Here is a 21,973-nt window from a genome sequence, read left to right on the forward strand (position 1 = left end):
GCTGCTCGATCCTCGGAGAGTCTTCTTGCGAGTCTGTCAGCGACACTGTCCTGTCTACGTACATCGTGCCTCGGTGATTCATCAGAACAATTGGCGACGATATCGGACTGGTGATTGCCTGTGAGCACTGAGTTGTGTAGATCACTTGATTTCGAGGTGTCAGTTGAGGCGTCTGATGACTCTGATTGTCTGCACGATGGGGTGAAGGTGATGACTGCAATCGGTGGGTCTGACTCTGCGTTAACACGGACACATGATTCGGCAGCTGAGTCTGTTCCATTTGGTGAATTCTTGGGGGTGAAGGGATAATTGGCATCTGATTTGTCACGTGTTGCTGGTGGATTTGGTTTTTCGGGGATGCCCGGCGATTCCACGTCGTTTGAGGATGAATTAATTGGATTGAGTCCTGGGACGGGCTTCTTGGTGCCTCGGGAGAGCTTATCGAAGAGCAGGGGTGATGATTGAGCGAGATTTGAGTGCTCTGCATCGACATCTCCAACGGTTTTGGGGATATTCTTTGGTAAGATCTGCTGAGTCTCGGGGGCTGGCAGCTTCTTGACAATGAGGTACTGTTGTTCAGTTGTGTGAGGTGAGTGGGAGGCTGTGGAGTTGGATTTGATGTAGGTGATGCCCTGGTGATGATTGGAGAAGGTGTTGATGCCGAGGGGGGTGTAGGTGACGTGGGAGGCGATGGCGAGGGGGGGCATCGGGGTGTTGGGGTTGGAGGGGGCGAGGGGACCTGGAGTAATGGGGATGAGGAGGGTGGAGGTTGGAAGCTGGGTGATTGTGCTGGATGGGACTTGTCGTTGGGCTGTTGCATCACTTTTATGAAGTCCACGAGGCGCTTTATTGATTTCTGGGTCTTCTCCTGCTTTCCCAGCAACTCCTGGCGCATACGATGCTGCAGCTGGGGGAGTTATAAATTGATTAATTTGATTTTTATTGAGGAGTATTGAGCTTTTTTGGGAGTTTTTTTTTCAACGTTATGCCGGAGGAATTGGGGGGATTCAGTCAGCGACGGAGAATGGATTGTTGAGTTTATCTGCACTTTTTTTTCCATTGAAATGGTCAATGGAGAATATTTTATGGAAAAATCAATAGAATTTGATTTTTCTGCACAAATTATTGAGATATTTTTTGTAAAAAATAATCGGAATGTTCCAAGTATTTTTCCTTGATTTTTTTATGAGAAAGAAGAATAATCGAGGGGAAAAAACGTAGAAAATTTTTATAGAAAAAGTTGTGTAGAGAAATGAAATTCTGATGATTTCTTTTCTGTGTAAAATACGGGTTTTTTGGGATTAATTCCTCTCTGGCATTTCGACACAAAAAATAAACTCGTTTTTACACATCGATGATCATGCCCTGTGTGCAGTGAAAAATAAATAAAAAATTATCATCTCTCGGAGCACGAAATTCTAAATAAATTCTTCACAGTTGGACAATGAGGAAATAATAAACTTAAGTTTTTTAAGAGCTTGCAGGTTCTTGGGTGAAAAATAAATCTGTTCACGATAATTACGAATGAAATTAAAACATCAGCATTCCAACATAAATAAATCAATTTCTTAATTCATCTGATGGTTCACTTGACTCTGATATTTTCTACAACAGGCCACAGGACGAACCTGAAGTGATTGGCCGAGCAGCTGCGATCGTTTTTCCAACTCGTAAACCTGCAATCTCAGATCCGAGTTTCTTTCACGCTGCTCATATCTTTCTCTTTCTTTTTCCTCTGCAATGACATTTTCCCGTTCAATATCACTAGATTTTTTTCAATATAATAAACTTAATGTATAAACCCATCGCAGAGACTTGTTTTTTTAATTTAAATTCTAGGTTTTATTTCATTTCGAGAGGGAAAGCTTTGAGATATTTTTTCAAATATTTACCGAGCTCTTCGTCTTTCTTGATTACTGGAGTACTTCGTTCCTCCTCTTTCTTCTTCTGCACACATTTTGGACATTGACGTGGGGGTGGAGGTGAAATGGTGTGACAGGAAATATGATAATTCGCTGAACATGTGTCACAGATTGTTAAAGTCCCTGGAAATAAAATTGACATTAAATATTTGAATTTTTTAAGATGATAATTATTTCAATATTTTATTCTGAATTACTTAATTATTCTCTTCAACATCTATTGTTAAATTTCAAAAATGATTTCACGATCCAAATTTTTAAGGTCTAAATTTATCTATTTGAAAAGAAAGACCAATTTTTGATAAAGATTCTCATAACATAATTATTCAATTGCAATTTTGGAAGATTACAATCTTTTTTCTAAAACGTAATGAATTTGTTTATATAGGGATTATGTAAATAATCTCTACCGTTATTAGTATTATTGTAATTATCATTATTGCTATTATCACCAAGAAGAGAATGTAAAAGCAAAAGTAATCTTTATCCATGATTTTTGTTTTTAAATTTTTCGCATGATATAAATTTAATAATGGATAATTTTTAATTTTTAATTTAAAGGATAAATCCATAAATTCAGAGGAGCTCCATTAATTAATGATCATTCAAAATATCTGGTGCATTGTTTTCCGTTTGAAGATGATAAAAAAATGCTGAACGAATTAAAAATGAAAATTATTTTACCTGGATTTCTGCAATTGATGCAAACAGCACTATCATTCTCAATCCTCTCAATAGTCAAACTAGCTGGCAATCCTGGAATATGCACAGACTTGGGCTCAACTACTTTGGCCTCCCTCTGGCTCGTCCCGTTATCGAGTTTCGAACGATTCTGGAATGCTCGCGCTTCCTGCATGGTCCTCAGGATATTCGGCCGAACTGTTGATTTTTGCTGGGGAATCAGACTCTTCGAGATTGTTTTGGTCAGTGGAGATGTTGATTTCGGTGGGGCTTTCGTTGGCGGAGGCGAGGGGCCATTCAGTCGCGCTGTTGTCTGTCTAGTTTGCGGAGCTGTTCCCATGGATTGGAGGTACGCGTGCCTTTTTCGTTTCTGAATAGAGAAAAACTCACATTGAGGTTGCGAACACAGTTAAATTTTTTTGGTTGATATTTCCAGTATCTGTTGGAAATTAAATTCATCAAGTTGAGATGATGAAGTATGATTGACGATTAGTTAGTTAACAATGTCGATAATTGATCATGAATTTTGATTTGAAATTTAAATAATCTCTATTAAAAACCCTTGAAATTCAAAACTTGATGGGAAAATGAGGCCAATTTCAGTTTAATTATGGCATGAAAATTGATAAAAATGAGGAAACTTCAGGTAAATATATTCATTAATGTTCAATTGATTGAAAATTTAAGTAAATCGGGGAATTCTCGTCTTCCTGGTGCTAAAAAATTTGAAATTTCACTGAATTTTCAGTAAAAATACCACAAGTGCTTCACAATTATCAATTATTCTCTGATAACTTCGTTACATTTTGTTGATTTTCCCGCAAAATTCAGTAAAATCTCTTTTTAAACTTTCCACTAATCAAAGAAACAGTGCGATTTGGTACTGACAATTCATGTTTTGTTTGGAAATCCAAGTAAATTGGCAACTTCTCGTCTCCTGGTGCTCAAAAATTTAAGATTTCATAGAATATTTAGTGAAATCTAAAATTCCTTAATCTTTGTGCCCCTAAATTGAATTAAATGTAACTCTCCTAAAAATGAGTAGTCAAATCTCAATGAAAATCTAATTTTTTTTCTAATAAGGTAATAATCTTTGATTATAGAAGCCGGATTGGTATTAATAACGGAGGAAACTCTCCTCGTATGATTCGATCAAAAGAGGTGATAATTAATTACCGATGGTAGATCCCAGCTCGGGTACACGAACTGTGGATTGGCAGTGCTTCTTCGCTTCCTCTCTGCTTTCTTGTTCTGCAATTCGTGGAGTTGGCTGGCCGTGATGAGCCCGAGATTACCCAGGAAGTTTACCTGTTTCACATTTGATTGGTAGTCCTCCGTCACAGGGGTCTCAATCTCCGAGGTTTCCGACTGTCTCTCCGTTGAATTTTCATCGTTCGAGACTTCGATAATGTCCTCGTCTGCTGATAGAGTCTCAACAGAGCTTGAACGATCTCTAAAAAATCGAGATTTCGAACAATGTCACGAATCGATCACGAGCTAATCACGATAACTGACGTAAAAGTGTCGCAAAAAATTCAATTCTTGAGTTTTTTTACTCCATGTGACTAAATTAACACTAATGTTTTGCTTTTTAATATTTATTACTCGGTTTCGAATGCATCAATTGAGTCAAATTCTCTTGATTAATTATAAGGACTCATTACATGCATAATTTAATCAGTTCTTATGGTTTCAAAAAAATCAAGTGTCCATTTTACGTCAGAATTTCTAAAACTGACGTCAAATCTATTAGTTGAGAAGAACTTTTTATTCGTTTTTTAGTTTCGTGAGGTGAAAGAAATGTTCTAGCGAAAAAAAATGAGCCCAATTACATTCAATATTTTAATTATTTGGATTTGACATCTCAAGAGTATTTGTCAATTATTTCAATAATAATTGTGTAAAGACATTCAATTTTAAAATTTATTTTAAAATTGGAAATGCAGGCAAACAGTCGTCCGATATTTCAAAATTTTCCATGATTTACATTTTCTATAACCTTTAACATAGGAATTTCATAAAATATTTCACGAATTAACGAATTTAGCAATGACAACCTTAAAAATTTCACTATTTTCCCTCGAAATTTCAAGAGTAATTATCCAACAGCTTTCGTCATTCCCAAAGAATTCCACCAAACGATAATTGTATAATAGCTTATTTAATCTCAAATTTTATTCTATAAACTGGGGATAACATCTAATTGAATTCCAAAATGATTGGACAGCTTGAAAATAAAAATGTCCTAAAATATTTCATAAATTAACGAATTGATCACCGACAACATCAAAGACTTCAGTGTTTCCCCTAAAAATTTCAAGAGTAATTATCCAAAAGCACCCGTCACTCGTAAATGACTCATCCAAATCCCCAATTCTCCAAATCCCTTCCCCTGCAAGTTTCAATCATAATTGACAAGTATTTCGTTCACTGCATCAACTCCACCGTCTGCATCCAACTTCTCCCCCCCAAAAACTTAAATTTAATTCTCCCCCAAAACTTAGTTACTCACTTGGCACATAAATTCCGTCGACCGGAAACACTCCCATTCCTTCCAAAATCCTCATAATTATCCCTCGAAGATCTTCTAACATCAATACCATTGGACTGCACCTTGACCTCATCCCTCTTATCGCTGTACGTTGTTATATGATTGTTGTTGTTTAACCCAAGTAAAGCAGCCAGTGAAACTTTACCACCATTCGCATTCTCCGCCTTGTAGACCTCCACTTCCTTGCGCAGGCGTTCAACAATTTGCTTCTGCGCATTATCATTTGAATATGCGTGACAAAGAGAAACGAAAACTAACTTTACTCGTCGCTTATAATGTACATTCAATGGAACTTTCTGGGGGAGAGCTGGGGGGGGGGGGGGGAGGGAAAAAAAAAAANGGGGGGGGGGGGGGGGGGGGGGGGGGGGGGGGGGGGGGGGGGGGGGGGGGGGGGGGGGGGGGGGGGGGGGGGGGGGGGGGGGGGGGGGGGGGGGGGGGGGGGGGGGGGGGGGGGGGGGGGGGGGGGGGGGGGGGGGGGGGGGGGGGGGGGGGGGGGGGGGGGGGGGGGGGGGGGGGGGGGGGGGGGGGGGGGGGGGGGGGGGGGGGGGGGGGGGGGGGGGGGGGGGGGGGGGGGGGGGGGGGGGGGGGGGGGGGGGGGGGGGGGGGGGGGGGGGGGGGGGGGGGGGGGGGGGGGGGGGGGGGGGGGGGGGGGGGGGGGGGGGGGGGGGGGGGGGGGGGGGGGGGGGGGGGGGGGGGGGGGGGGGGGGGGGGGGGGGGGGGGGGGGGGGGGGGGGGGGGGGGGGGGGGGGGGGGGGGGGGGGGGGGGGGGGGGGGGGGGGGGGGGGGGGGGGGGGGGGGGGGGGGGGGGGGGGGGGGGGGGGGGGGGGGGGGGGGGGGGGGGGGGGGGGGGGGGGGGGGGGGGGGGGGGGGGGGGGGGGGGGGGGGGGGGCGAAGGAAGAAAATAAAAGTGTTGAAGTATCATCACTTTTATTTAAACTCTCCTCCCTCATCCAGGTGAACGGATGAAGCTTGTTTTTCGATAAAGTTTAGGGGAGTTTATTTGACAAGTTGACGATGCCTCTTTGAATCAGTGGAATTGTTCGATGCTGGGTTGAATCGATTTTTATACCACAGACAATGTGAAATAGCCCCGGGGAATCTACAGGTACCGAATCAACCAACATCCCCATCATTCTGGGCAGATAAAACCCACCTACGCCCAGTTTCCAACGTTTTCTACGATCGATCCTCCACTTCAATAACTGCGCGCGAGAGAAATTGTTGTCTTGCATGACAACGACAAGTTCAAGTGGACGCTCATTTGTACTCAAACAAGTCTTGTTTGGGCCAACAAAATAGCAAGTTGAAATTTGTAAAAAAAAATACTTTTTTTGGTTCGAATTTGAAAGTCTCAAACATGAAGATTTGCTCTGCTTTCGATAACAGTGAAATGTTTCGAGAGGCGGATAATTCACACGGGATGGTGCATTTTCAGGATGAAAATATCTGACATAGAGGAAAAATATAAATATTTATTAAATAATTCAATAATATTTATTAAATAAATATTTTGTATTTAAGTGACGAGATTGCTATCATATTATTATTATTATTACATTATTATTACATAATAATAATCGCATAACATTTTTCGTCTCCAATTCTTAATTTTTGTCATTTATTCTATTTATTCTATCGAAAGACAAGGACAAAAATCCAATTTATGGAAATTCTTCCATTATTCAAAAAATTATGTCGATTTTAAAACTCTCCGGAGACACTGACACATTTTTTTAAAATTTCTCCCCGCCTACGTTTTTTTGGATTTTTTTTATTTCTTCTCGTTAAAATTAGATCATAAAATTCCAAAATATTCATATCCCACTCATATTCGGAGAAAAAACCGTGATTCCAATTTTCCACAGACATGAAGACAAACAAATTCTCTCCATTTTCTAGCCGATCATCTCATTTTAAAAACTTTCAGGAATACATGAAGAAATTTGTATATTAACGGAATGAAGCTTTGAATGACTTTTGTTTTGTGTATTTGTTTTGATCACAAAAAAACACTTTTTATTGATCTATAACATAATTCCTCTTCAATCAATGTTGTAACATGTGAATTAAGGAAAAATATATATATAATAAAAATAAGAATGGATCAAATTAAATTAATCTAATTGTGAAGACGGAAATGGAAAGAGAATAAAATAAAATAGAATAGTATAAACTAATTTTTTTTTCTGTGATTACCGAATCGCCGAAGTAGTGCTAGAAATGACATTTTTCGCACAGAGAACACAATTTTTGTGGAACGATTAAATCTATTTTTGCGGCAAAAATTTTCCATCGCGGCGTATCTTTGCATGCTCAGCATAAAAAATCCTTTTCTGATAATTGAAAAAAAAAAATATTTTTTGGCACAAGTAAAATTTGTCTCATAACTCTGCCGTGCTACTTGTCATTTTTTCAGCTCCGTATTTCGGCGTGGAAATGTTGCTCTTTTGATCAGAAGGATTCTCTTATTAATGATAAAAATAGAAGGTTTGGTGGTAGGGCTGAAGAGCCTGCGGACGATCCTAGGCGTCACGAATAAGTGGGTACATAACGATTTTCAAACTGCGCTTGTGCCACTACGATCTTATCTTCCTCTCACTTGAATATACTATTTTTTATTTAGGATTATTGGAGAATTTTTGGGGGGGCTTATGACGCGGGAAAGTCGAGGGAATTGATACAATTTTTAGGGGAGGATTGGGTGTTCGGAATTGTCCTCAATTATTTGTGAGTTTTTTTTATTATTTATGAGTTGGACTATTTGGAATTCTATTGTTGCGGTTAAATTTCTTTGAATTTTCATCGTACTGACTTTCAGTTGGATTCGAATATTTTTTTTTCTTCAATTCAACAGATATAGAAATTTTAATGGGTAATGAAATTGAAAAATTCTGGATAAAGAGAATTCTTAGGACAATACCCTCACAAATTATTAAAATTGTGAAGATTTTTTTATTGTCATGTTAAAATTAATTGAATTCGTTGAATTCTTCTTCATTGAGTTCTTCAGAAAATAAATTAGTTAAACCAAAAATAAATTAATTTCCATCCATTGTTTCTCAGAATTGTTCGAGAATTGACGAGTGAAGTTACTCCAATATTTTATTGACGATCTTAGATTGTGAGGAATTATTCCGAGTGATTTATGAGTTGTACTCTCACGATTTCCATCGCTGTGAGTTTTTTCATATTCTTCGAATATACTAATGTCAACAATTACTTAAATTGTTAAATTAAATGAATAACTAACTAAACTAATTGAATTGTTAAATTAAATTAAAATTCTGGACAAATAGAACTTTTAAGGGCACTATTCACATAAATTATCGCAATTACCGAGCATTTTACCTCCACATTACATTAAACTGTCAATTACCACTGAATTCTGCAGGAAATAAATGATTCTTCAGAAACAAAATCAACTGCAATTCCGTAGAAATTAGCTTCAGTTGGATATTTGAAAAAATTTTATCACATTTTCAAGTGGTGAAATAAATGCAAGAATGTGCACTTGATATCCCGCAGCAGTTTGAAATGATATTAAATTTTCCATTCGAGGTTTTTATGGGGCCATTTTTGCGGGATAAAGCGAAGAATGTGGAATGGCTGCAACGCAAGGCGTCCACTCGCGCTCCAATTGTTGAAAAATGGAGAGAAATTAATTACATCAGTCGCTGGGGTATTTAAAGATTTTTAAACAACTAGGAAATCAGCAAAAATGCAGAATTTTGAATTAATATCGAGGGGAAAAGGGACCCCTGATGGAGTCTTTTTTGATGAAACCACAAACGCCGAGTTTGAGAACTTTGTTCCGGGCGATTATGTCGGAATATAACGAGAGTTGGTGGGGTAGATGGGGTTTTAGTTGAATGGCGAAACAAGGAGGCAACGGAGACGACGCGAAACGACGTTTAATATCATCCTGGTACAATTTTCCAAATCATGAGGAGCATAAACATTCAGAGTGAATTTAATCAGCGACATATTTGCCAGTATGAATTAAATGAAATTATTTGAATGACAAACGAGTAAATATGAAATTTTACAATTCAAATGCAACTCTCCAGTTAATTGGATTTAATAACTGAAGTGATTACATTATCGTATTTGTTATTTTATAACATGAATTTTCAATTTTCAATTGGATTTTATCATTGACGGGGTTGAATTATTTTATTTTTTCTTTGTTAGCATGAATTTTCAGTTTGTGTAAAGCAAATGGGAGAAACATGTTTAGGTTTGACGTTTTAGAGGAGTTTAAAAATGATTGGTTAAAAATTAACTTTTTGTGCCTGCGAACCTTGAACCAAGTTTTACTCTGCATTGAGTTTTTTATGTTTGTACAAAACCCACTCTAGATCTGTATACAGCGATTATTTTTTCTTATCATTTTATTTGGAGCTATTTCTAGGCCTTGAATTTTTAAATTAAAATTTTTATTTTTGATCCTCAATTTTTTGAAAATTAGTTAAAAATTAAATTCAATTTCGCTGTCCATTTGTCCCAAATTTCATGTAATTTTTTGAAACCGAGTGATCTCACTATAAAACATCGAAGGATTTTTCACGTTATCAGAAAGATTGGTTAATATTAGTGCATTTAATCGAATTAATTAATTTAATCGGGTCAATTTGATGGAAATGACGTTTAATATCATTTCGATGTAATTTTCCAAATCATGAGGAGCATAAACATTCAGAGTGAATTTAATCATGGGATTTTACAATTCAAATGCACCTCTCGATTTAATTGGATTTAATAATTGATTAAATCATTGTATTTTTTATTTTATAACATGAATTTTGAGTTTTCAATATTTGTAGAGCGAATGGGAGAAACTTGTTCTCGTTTTCATGCCTGAGAAGTTTGATAATGATGAATTAAAAATTAAATTCAATTTCACGAGCTGTTGACGATGGAAACGCTCCATTTCTCCCAAATTTCATGTAATTTTTTTCGAACCGAGTGATTTCAGGACAAGACATTGAATGATTTTTCATGCTAAGAGAAAGATTCACTGACATTACTCAATTTAATTGAATTTAAAAGTATAAGACGAGTCCTATTGGTGTATCCTACTCCCATAGAAATGAAGCTGGAGAGAAGTTAAAAAATGATTAATTAATTATATAAAAAAAAAAAAATTTGAAGCTTGAGAGGAGTTTAAAAATAATTAATTAAAATTTACATTCATTTTCACTGACGGTCAAAACATTAAATTTTTCCTAAAATTTCTGAAGAAATAGTCTCAATACAATTTCTTTTCAACATTTCTCAGTCCCTAAATAAAGATCTGAATAGTCGATCGTAAAATCATTCATTACCTAGTCAATTCGAAATTAAAAGTACGGAACGAATGCGATAGATATAAAAATGGAAGAATATTCCACGATTCGTTCTGCTACGGAGTGCCGAGAGCTCTTGTTTTGATGAGATAGCGGCGGGAATTTCGAACGGCGAATATCGATTGCGATTTTCGGAGCGAGCGTCACGCGCAGCATCTGCGAGACGCTCTGGGGGTGCAATAGGGAGAGACGCCTCTCGCTGGTCTACTGCTGCTGTGTGGTTCCAACCGGAGAGAGGCCCGGAGATCAATAAGAACCTTCTTGACGCTCGCGTGCCGGCAACCGATTGGCCAACCTTACTCAAATCTTTACCGTTATTCATGTAGTTAGCGTTGTGATTCCGTCAACCCCTCGATGATCCTCCACTTTCCCATTACCAGCCAATAATTTACGGGGGAAAAATTTCCCCTTTTCGGAGAGTTTACGATTGTTTTAAAAGCGGAAAACCTTGTTTTTTTTTTAAAGAAATTAATTACAAAACATAATAACGAGCATATAAAATAAATTTCCGAGTGTTTTGATTCATTTTTTCTCATTTTTGTTGCTGTAAAATTCAAGTTAATTATGATTGTTTCAATTATTGTTTTAATTATCATTGTTTTAAAAACAGAAGAAGCTGTTTTTTTAAAGAAATTAATTACAAAATATAATAACAAGAGTAAAACATGAATCTACAAATGTTTTGTTCAATTTTTTCTTTTCATTTTTGTTACTGTAAAATTTAGTTTAATTATCTGAGAAAATGGGAGTTGGCTTTGAATATTTCATCAGAATTTCGGGGAACAATTTCCCCCTTTCGAAGAGTTTACGGTTGTTTTAAAAATGGAGAAACCTGCTTGTTCATGAAAACTTACAGGGAATAATTTTTAATGAAATGATTGATTACGAAACATGATAAAGTGAATGTAGAACGCATTTACGAATATTATGATTGATTTTTCATTTTTATTGTGTAAAATTTTGTTAAATTACCGAAAGGAAAAAAGTTATGATTCTCAGGGACATGACTTTCTGCATTGACTTGCAAGAATTTTTCCTCAATTATTAAGGATTTGGGGATTTTGTTTCCAATTTTCAATGACATTATCACTAATTTCCAGAGTAATGTCGCATTGGCTTTAATTTAAAAATCTTTCATCCAATGCCTCAAATTTAAACAAAATGATGACAATTCACTGGCAAAAGTTTTTTTCTTCCAAAAACTTTAGAAATATAAAGTTAAAATTTATGCAAATAAAATAGTCGAGAAAACTCATCCTTGAAATATAAAAACCCTCATCTTCCCTTGGTATTTACCAACACTCAAGAAATATGTCACCATTTGTTGAAATCCAGTGTTATAATACTAAAAAAAAACAATTCAGTAAAAATTTTTCGTTTTTTCCTGATAAAACAACTCAAGAAAAAATACAGAAAACAAATCCTCCTCTTGACCTCAAGCAGTTAGAGGAGAAAGAATCGTCCGATATTGCGACGAAGCAGACAATTTTAATATTTTCCCAGTGCATCCCTTTCCTCACGAAGATTTACACAATTTTATTGCGCGAACGCTATTCAATTACCCTGTGAGCCCTCTCAAAACCACATAAACATAACTTGTTGCTGGGAAAAGCCACCTAATATTGAATTTCACATGTTCAATTCATGTTGAATTTCTTGAATGTGACATGTTCACATGTTCAATTTCATATCATCCCGTTCATGTTCGACAAGCTCGCAGTGCCTCTGAAATAACCATCAAAGTATTTCTGATTAATTACAATAAATTGTACCCCTCCCTGAGCATGAATGTTGACTGACGAGTCTGTGAAAGCGTCCCATTTCAAAACTTTCCGACGCGCTCAAAAACTTCCACCCCCGGTGCAACCCACTGGCGAACGTCAGAGATCGCCTAGATTCTTCGATCGTCCAGGAAACGAACAGAATAACACGAAATGAATTTAAAAATATCGGGAAGTTAACAAGTCAAACTGGAACATTTTTAATGGAAACAAGCTAAAAGATGGTTTTCGGAAATCACGGGAATTTCTATTGAGGAGTTTCAATAAATAACAAATAACAAATGTTACAAACATATTGTATGCATAGTATTAAGTACTTTTGTCTAAATTTGTTATGTTATATCCTGGAAATTTTCAACAAGTGATTGTTCTAATGGAATTCAGTATTTACAATTTCCACTGAAATTTGAAGGAAATTTGTTATTGAAAATTCATAATTTCATGGAAAAATCCGTGGAAACTGTTAATTTCAGTTCACTTATTCCGGGAAAATTAATGAAAAATCAGGAAAATTAAAAGGAAGTTAACAATGAATATTAATTTCTATTGGAAAATTCATGTGAATTGTGGAATTTCCGTTTTCGTGTCACTAAAAAAAAATTGGGACTTTACTTGAATTTTCAGAAATACTTGAAATTCCATTCACTTTTTCCGCTTAAATCGAATACAAGGTCTTTTTTCGATAAACTCAGCCCAATTTGATAACAGTGTTTGAAATCACGTCATTAAGAAATATTTTTTAAAATTCTTATTATTATTCGACGGTATAAATGAAAATATATCACCGAATTTTCAGAACATTAATAGAATTCGTAGAATGCAATTCAGTTATTCTCTGACAATTAAAAAGAAATGAGTTAATGTAATTTAATTTAAGTTAATTGTGAAATTTCTGTCTCACTTCTACTTGAAATTTGAAATTTAATGACCTTTTATTCTCTCTAAATCAAATCCAATATCAACATCAATTCAATATCTCTGGAAATTACCACTATTTGTTTACAAAATTCCACTCTTTTCAATCCTTTACAAATGAAAAAAATCTTCCTAAAAAAAATTCCCTAACCTTTGAAAAATACTTAAAAATCTGTTTCTCGCTAGGACTAGAAAAAATATATTTGACGACTTCTTTTCCAGTACTAATTTTAACTTTTCGCACAGAAAAAAAAACCTACAACATGAAACTCTCGGATTAAAAGTTCCAAATATCCAAAACTGTTGCAAAAAATCATCAAGTAGTACGAATGGACATCAGAGCCGCCCTCCATAATTCATATTAAACAGATTGAAAATCCAGGAGAGAGAGCAATTGACGCAGGCCTCTCGGGTTGCATTCGCCGAGGCCACGGTCTTAACTCGATTACAATCGATAACCTATATCAGAGAAGGGGTATGTCACTGTAACCAGTCAGCTGTCTTTCTATTCATCAGCGATTAGTGTCCACTACCCTCATCAAGTTATCCATCCGCGTCGCTTAATTTCTACCCTAAAAACCCTCAAATCTCATAACAACAAACTCGGAACCTACAATATCGCCTTCTCGTAGCGCGCGGCGATCGATGTGCTGCATTGCTGACGCGAAGCCAAGTCGGAAGATGCGACAAATGGTGCCAACGACGCGCAACTGGTGATACTTGAGTAATTAAAGGACGAGGGAAGGCGAAAAGAAGTTTGAAACATCCTTTGATCAATCATTCAGTCATCACAGCGACAAAAAGTTTTCATTTTCAGGGAGATGTCACTGATTTTCAGAAACATCTCACTGATTTCAGTGACGACGCGATAAAATGGCTCAAGTCGATTAAACCCTTGGCTGACTTTTCGAGGAATATCCCCGAATCTAAGGGAGACAACAAAATTTTCGTAGTGATCTTTTTTGTGGGGCGAATTAAGAGCTACAAAAAAGGTTATGACAAAAATTTCGCTATCCCCTTGTGAAACGGAGCCCCTATGTCTATTTGAACTTTTAGAATTGTATTTTCTCCTGCAATTATTATTTTTTACTCATGAAACAACTTAATTGACTCAACAATGCAATTATGGAGTCGATAAAGTAGTTTCATAGATAAAAATTTATAATTGCAGGAGAAAACGCAATTCCAAAAGTTCATATGGGCACAAGGCTTCTGTTTCCCCTTAAGGATGTCCAAGTATTTTGGCTACTCATTCTCCAGTGAAATGCTTTTCTACTTTTGCAGTCGAACATCAGAACGTTCATTTGACCCTCATTTAACTCTAAGTTTTGGGACATTTTACAATGATTTTATTATTTAAACTTTGCAGATCTCAATTGGAATCTCGATATTGAATCGTGAGGAAACATTTCAAAAAACTGAAGAAAAAACTAGAAAGTTTACTTTCGCAAGAAGATTGATGAAATAATTTGAAAATTACAATTTTTGAAAATTCCGAGCATTTTCTATAAGTAATTTATAAACAATCAATCTTTCACCGTCAAAATCATTTCCTGGGACATGTCACAGAGTTCCAGTAATGATTGGTGATACTGAATATTGGCTAGAATGGCTCCGATTATAGGCGATCTTTATCACTAAAATTTGGTGATAGATTCCTAAAAGTTAGAAATGGAGTGCCACAGCTCTGAAAATTAGGGATGGTTTTGAAAATCAGTGCAATTCCCCTGAAAATTAGATAATGGCCCTAAGAATTACGCCGTCGCTGGGAATTATGTAATTTACATCAGACAGCGACAGTTTCCGATGTCCTAATTGAATACATTAAAGGGTCGTAAAGTATACCTGGACCCCTAACTGCTTTATGACCCCTCATTGTAACCCCCATCCCCTGCTCGTCACACTTGAGAACCCCAACGCGGCCAGTAGATGACGCTTGAGCAGAACGTCGGAAATTAGTAAGAAAATGTTGGCGATACCGCAAAAATTGGAGCGTCTTGAATATATCTCGGGAATTATTAATGCAGTTTTCATGGAATAAAATGTCACAATTATATGGTTTTGGTATCAATTAGGCATTTTGGCATTATTTGAATCAATGTCATAAATAAGAGGAGAAAAATGAATGATCGCGACCGACGATTGACCTCACTTTATTCTTGCCACACTGATAGAACGGTTTAGTCGAACCAAACGAGACTTTTTAACTATTACCACGATTCGTTAACTATTAACGAATCGCGGTAATAGTTAAGAAGCCTCGTTTGGTGCAACTGAATCGTTCCACCTTTCTATCAGTGTACTGGACCGAAAGTAGCACCGCATAGTGAGTCAACTATGAAGTGCAGGGAAATGTGACGTCATTATCCCCTTCCCACATGGTGGAATTACTAGCGGTGAGCTTTTTGGGCACTAAAAAAGTCATTTCAATAAGTCCCTCATAAAAAAGGATCGCATTCTTCTCTTTTTTATACCATTACTCATGTCAAATTATGTCTAGATTCGAAGTGATACTCCGCAAATTCCTCATTTTTATAACAAAGAAGTTGATTGAAAAATAACCATTTCAAAACGCTCAGATAACGTAAAATGACGTCACAGGTCTGGTCGAGAGGATTAGTGGACCAAACGTCATAAATAAATGAGAAAAATGAATGACCGCCACCGATGATTAACCTCACTTTATTCTTGACACTGGAGCGAAAGTAGCGCCGCATAGTGAGTCAACTACGAACTGCAGGGAGGTGTGACGTCATTATCCCCTCCCCGCGAAAATTTTGACGATAAAATTCAGTAGTGAAGCGGTAAACCGGGTTAAGTCGATTTTGACTATTGGCCAGTTTTTGACGAATATCTCGGAATCTAAAAGAGATAAAAATTTTGTTGTCATGACCTTTTTTGTAGAGCCAATTGAGGGTTACAAAAAAGGTCATGGGAAAATTCTGCCATCTCTCTTAGATTCCGAGATATTCATCAAAAACTGACCCAAAGTCAAAATCTACTTAACCCGGTGTACCGCTTCGCTACTGAATTGTGGAATTTCTAACGTAAGCCCCTTGTGAACTCTAAAAAAAATATAATTTCAATAAGTTCCTCGTAAAAAAAAATTATAGGAAATATCCCTATCAAGGCGAGCGGCCTTGCAGACTGCAGTGGAGAGCGCAGAACACGGGAAAAACTTGGGGAATATGCGAGTGAGAGGAGCTGAATAATGTGAGAGACGGGAAAATAAGAAAGTTGAAGCGCTTTGTGTACAAACTCACCTGGCACCGCCCGAGGGACACTATGTGCAGTTGAATCTCCTGAATTTTGCCCAGTATGTCGGAATTCTAAAAATAATAATGATTATCATGACATTACATCGATTCTCGTCCCTGGCAACGCTGGTATTATCACAATTCCATGCAATTATTTAATTGCTGATTTTGTGATTGGAGGTTTTTTCGTCTAGGAGTTGACTACTTACGTTTGGCTCGTCCTTGAGTCTCCCGACACATATCTGTGGATTAACCAATAATAAATAGTTAGTTTGAGATATTCGGTGGGCTATCTTCTGTTGGAATGCCCAATATTACGCAATGGTGGTGTTTAATTACGTAAAGTGGGTGAATATGTTTGAAATGAAACTCATAAAATTTAAATCGTCTAATTTATCACTTGGAAAATTGAAAGTAGAAAGGAAAAGGTGGAGAAGTGATAAATAATTCACCGAGGGAAAAGTTTGATAACAGTTATCCAGAAAATCGCGGAAAATTCTATCGCACAGCAATAGAAAAGGTCGAAGGATGTAGTTGTTGTTAACGAGGATTCTTAACTATTAACGCCATTTATTAATTTTTAATGAGTCGTGTTAATAATTCTGTCGTCAATTGGCGAACTAGGATAAGAGAACTTTTTCCATAATTTTTTTTGCCCAAATCGGTTTCTCAAATTGATGGCAAGCGATTAAACAAAAGGCAATTGCATCATTATTTTCATTCCCCATTAATTCAATTTGATTAATTCAGGTGAAATGGACAAAAGGTCAATTAAAACTTTCCATAAAACCCCATGCACTCTGAAAAACTCAACTAATCCGCCACTGTCACAGCGGCTGTCCTCCGTGTAATTTCTAAACTTCGTACGCGAAAGTTCAAGATACACGTATCGACACTCACTGCGTTGGAAGCTAATTCATCCCCCCAACTCCACCGTTATAATCCCCTGAATCAACCCCTCACCATTTCTTCAACTCCCGTAAATGAAAAAAAGCCCATAAACAAAACTAGGACCAGAAAAAAGAACTGGTTTCCAACTGTTTCCCGTTCTCTGGCCGAACAAACTCCAAAACTTTAACTCGCCAAACTTGTTGAGAAAATTTCCAAAGTTCAGGTGAGTTTTAGGGGGGCGGGGGGAATAATATATCCCGAATAAACAAGATGATAAACAACAATTGAGATGATTTGAATCAGCCGAGGATTTTGCCATCTTTTCATTAAATTGAAAATTGGTAGATGAGGGAAGTAATGAAACGGGGGACTACCATCTCGGTTGGATCGTCAATTATTGAACTCAGCACTGAAATTATTGAGGAAGTAATAAACATTAATTATTAATGCCACTTGGTTTGCGGAACTCAATGACAATCACATCAGTAGTTGAAGAGAATGAAATAATGGAAATTGTCATCTCACAGGTGGATCTATAATTTTACACCAACGACGAAATTACTGAGAAGTAATAGACAGTAATAAATAGTGTCAATTACTCTATTAAAGTAGCTTTAAGATAATTAGCAGCTGAAGGAAATTAATCTATGGAAGTAATCATCTTGGATGGAGCTTGAATTATTAAAACCAATACTCGAACTATTGTGAAAGTAATAGTGATGAACAATACCAATCATTTCATAAAGTTTAAATAACATTGACATCAGTCGCTGACAGGAATGGAACTGTGGCAAAATGATCATCTCAAAATGAATTTAAAAATCGGAAAATTATTGAGGAGGAATGAACAGCAATGAATAATGCCAATTATTTAATTAAACTAAACAGCATCAACATTAGTGGTTCAAGAGAATAAACTCATGGAAATTATTATTTTACATTTTATTGACAAATAATTAATAATAATGGATAATCCCAATCATGGAACTAAATAAAACATCAGAAACTGAAAGAAAATAGAAACATGGACAGTGGAATTTACCATTTCAAATTTAATTTTAAAAATCAGTAAATTATTGAGAAGTAATAGACAATAATTACAGAATAATAATCCGATAAAATTTTCGAATTCTTTGCTGTTTTTTATGTATTCTATGAAAATGTGAGGATAGGAATTGCATTTATGGATATTGGTTAATTATTCGTAGAATTATATCAATTTTGAAGTTTTCCCTAAACATTGAAAAATGAATAATTCTGTTTTCGTGTTGATCTCGTTTCTCTTCCGCTTTTCACTTTTCACTAGAAAAATCGATTTTTAGAATTCGTATCCGATTTTCCTTCCCTACATTTTCCGTATTTCCTGTTTCTGTGAACAGAATACGATCACAGAAATTAAAAATGTCAATCTCCCTTCATTTTTTAATAAGAAAAAAACGATTTGAAAAATTTCGAAAAGACAGAAAAATAGACTTTTTAATTTTATTCATACTGATTGATGATGATCGATCTCTCCTTGCAATTTCCTTCTTCGATTCCATTGAAATGAGATCAAAGGAATGTAAAAAGTATTCATATTCGTGCACATTTTCAGATCATTGGTATTAATTAATTTAAAGAAAAAGAAAGAAATGAAAAATTTTAGGTATGCTTCCCGAAAATTGTTTGTCGATCTGTATTCTCACGTAATTCCTTCTCATTCAATGTTGTAACTTGTGAATTAATGAAATTAAATTCAACTAATTGTGGAGACGCAAATGGAAAGAAAACAAAATAAAATAACATAGTATAGTAATGAATAAATAAAAACAACGACAATAAATAAATAAATAAATAGATAATAGTAATAAACACTGCCAATGATTCAATCAACCCAAACACCATCACCAGCTGAAGAGAGCAAACCCATGAAAATCATCATCTCAGACGAATCTTCAATTTTTAAAACCACCACTCAAATTATTGAGAAAGCAATAAATACAGGGGGGGGGCAGAAGGGGAGAATAAAAGAGTGGAGGACCGTCACGTAGGTTAGGTTCGTTGTATCGAGTGAAGGACGCTAGAGACGACGTGGTGTTGAATACGATGATGGCCGTGTACAAATGGATGCGCAGAGACTCATGTGCGATACAATTAATTTTCGTGTAGAATGGGGTGAGGGGAGGGAGAAATAATTCCTGGAGATTTTAGATGAGTTGTTCGTAGGTACAACAGGGTGTCAGGGGGAGAGGGAGAAGTATTGGCCGAGGTCAACGCATCGGCACCTACATTTAATTTAAAAAACCAATTCCAATTAACATGTTATTGTTTCAGTATTGGTTTTTTCATAATCTTGTTTTCAGTTTATTTCTGTTTTCTCAGTCTTTTGTCTAACGCAACACAATACAAACAAGTTGGGGGGGTCAGATTGTTTTGCGTGGGAAGGGGGTGTTTAGTAGTTTGTGCCCGCGAAATTCGTTGGAAAAACTTTTTCATTGGTAACGAATTGGGGGGGAAATTTCCAGCTGGTGAAGTCCCGTTAGGAAACTCATTTTCTTACTTCGAAGCGACTGATTACAAGTACATGTCCGAATGGATGAGATAATGCAAGCGAATTGTTTTATCATGACCGAGGGAATCGATGAAAGTGATTCATTAATATAGAAATAAGCTGACGAATGTGCTCGGGGCATTTGTCAAATTATAATCGAGTTATAACGCGGAAAAAATGTCAATTGAATTTACCATCGATCCACTCTGACGCAAATCCGAAAAACGCTTGGGAGAGTAATTGTTTGTGTCATGCCGAAGGTAAAACGTAGCATTACGATTGTCTAAAAACTACGTCACACTGTGATTTTTGAGTTGATTCGCTGGGGGAATGGTAGCTAAACTGCATTGAAACAAAAAATCGGGGCTCAAGGATAACGGGGATAAAAAAATACTGGCAAATGAAAAATAGTATTGTACCCGAAACTCACCTGGTGATCGCGAATGGCATTTTTCAGTCTGTTCTGCACCAAAATAATTTCCTCCTGCAGGCCCTTCGATATCTCCATAATGCACGTGATTTCAGGGGGGAAAAAATTGTCGCAATTTTTTTTCAGATTAAACTCCTTATCCCCGATGAAAACCGAAAAAAACACGCGTGTGTCTAGCGCGCACTTACACAGTTGCAGTAAAAGCCCAACACAATGTCACACAAGAGCGACGAGAGTTTTATGCTTAATAAAAAAAAAACACACTGAGCCGACTCAATGAATTTCAATGTATCTAAACATGTGTGAAATAGTTGAATATCGTTGTGACAAACATTTTGTTATAAAATTTATATTCACCCGTCACGCATTAAATTGTTATTTACACTGACTATTATTAGTGGCAATTGTGCCGCGGATTAAAAAAAAATATGTGAAAAATCCTCTCCGTTTATCATCCGGCGCACAAGCCACGGCGCGCACCACAGAACAGCTCGCTACGGTGGCCCACGGGCACTTGCCCGAAACCAACACCACTTTGCGATTCGGTTGTACTAATACAGACGTTCGTTATACAACCGGCTGGGAGTTTGCCGTGTTCCCCGTGTACGTAGTATTACCCTTAGAAACTAATACATGCGAGTCGAGGGGCGCACACGGCGGCAGAATTACCCGAAAACCCTCGCATGTACGAGCAACTGGCGCCACTGGCGGGTGTTTGGGGAAGTAAATGCTGCGGGGGCACTCTGCGCAGGCGCCAGGCGTTTTTATTCGCTTCGCAAAAGTTAATGTTTAAACATTCCTATTTAGTGTGGAGAGATAAAAAATGAGAGGAAAGCGGATTGGGACTCTCTGGGCGAGGGGAGAGGGATTTGAATCTGTCTGGGTCCGGGATTTTTGGGTGAAAGCAAGGAAATTGGGAGGTGGAGGGGAATTGCCACTTTTGTAACGTACTTTTTCGCGAACGAAGAGTCAAATTTGCGGGCTGTTGGTGGAGAGTTTAAGAGGGGCGAATAAATGTTATCGCATTATCAGCCGCGTTCTGCTTTTACTGCAGCGAAATTTTTGCAGCAGTTCTTGCATTTTCTTTTCTATGTGAATCAGTTATGAAGATTGTTTAAAAATCATAAATACTACGTGTCTTTTTCCTTTCGAATGAAGTGGAATTGTAATCACCGATTGTGACAGTTTTTTCATTTTCAGCGACATTTTAGTTTATACTACAGCGAAATTTTTGTAATACTTTTCTTGCAATTTTCCGCGTTTCTTTAATCGTTGAAATAAATTACGAAGATTGTTCAAACCTCATAAAACCTTTTTTTTACACATTTACAGTTGTGAAGAAATTATTTTTAGGATGGGGAATGACAATTGTCTCTAAAGATGATGTCTGTTTTCAATTAAAAAGCGAAATTCTGACAACATTGTCCAGTGGGGTCTAGGAGTCTCCCCTGGTTCAACACCATCTTTAGAGGTCCTAGCACGCCATTTCTCGACCCGCTCTTTCATTTGAGCCCAAAAAAACATTCATATCTTGTCTGACATCGCTGCTATAAACTCGGGCTTTGAATTGAAGGCCCGAGTTGAAGACCCGAGTTTGTAGCAGCGATGTCAGACAAGGTATGAATGTTTTTTTGGGCTCAAATGAAAGAGCGGGTCGAGAAATGACGTGC

General features: G+C 37.1%; 1 protein-coding gene across 1 annotated transcript in view; it reads right to left on the reverse strand.

Moving 5' to 3' along the window:
* The window catches only part of LOC107046826, a 23,216-nt gene extending 2,418 nt beyond the window's left edge, over positions 1-20,798 (reverse strand). Inside the window, exons 1-8 of the mRNA XM_015269545.2 lie at positions 20,304-20,798; positions 16,662-16,694; positions 16,459-16,524; positions 5,116-5,363; positions 3,780-4,056; positions 2,607-2,973; positions 1,893-2,045; positions 181-907 (exon numbers count right to left, since the gene is read on the reverse strand). Of these exons, the coding sequence (XP_015125031.1) occupies positions 181-907; positions 1,893-2,045; positions 2,607-2,973; positions 3,780-4,056; positions 5,116-5,363; positions 16,459-16,524; positions 16,662-16,694; positions 20,304-20,381 (1,949 nt within the window). The 5' untranslated portion in view covers positions 20,382-20,798. The remainder of the gene's footprint in view (positions 1-180; positions 908-1,892; positions 2,046-2,606; positions 2,974-3,779; positions 4,057-5,115; positions 5,364-16,458; positions 16,525-16,661; positions 16,695-20,303) is intronic.
* Positions 20,799-21,973: the final 1,175 nt, after the last annotated feature.

The sequence above is a fragment of the Diachasma alloeum genome, unplaced genomic scaffold (assembly GCF_001412515.2).
Source record: "Diachasma alloeum isolate Michigan unplaced genomic scaffold, Dall2.0 Dall_scaffold_00183, whole genome shotgun sequence".
NCBI lineage: Eukaryota > Metazoa > Arthropoda > Insecta > Hymenoptera > Braconidae > Diachasma > Diachasma alloeum.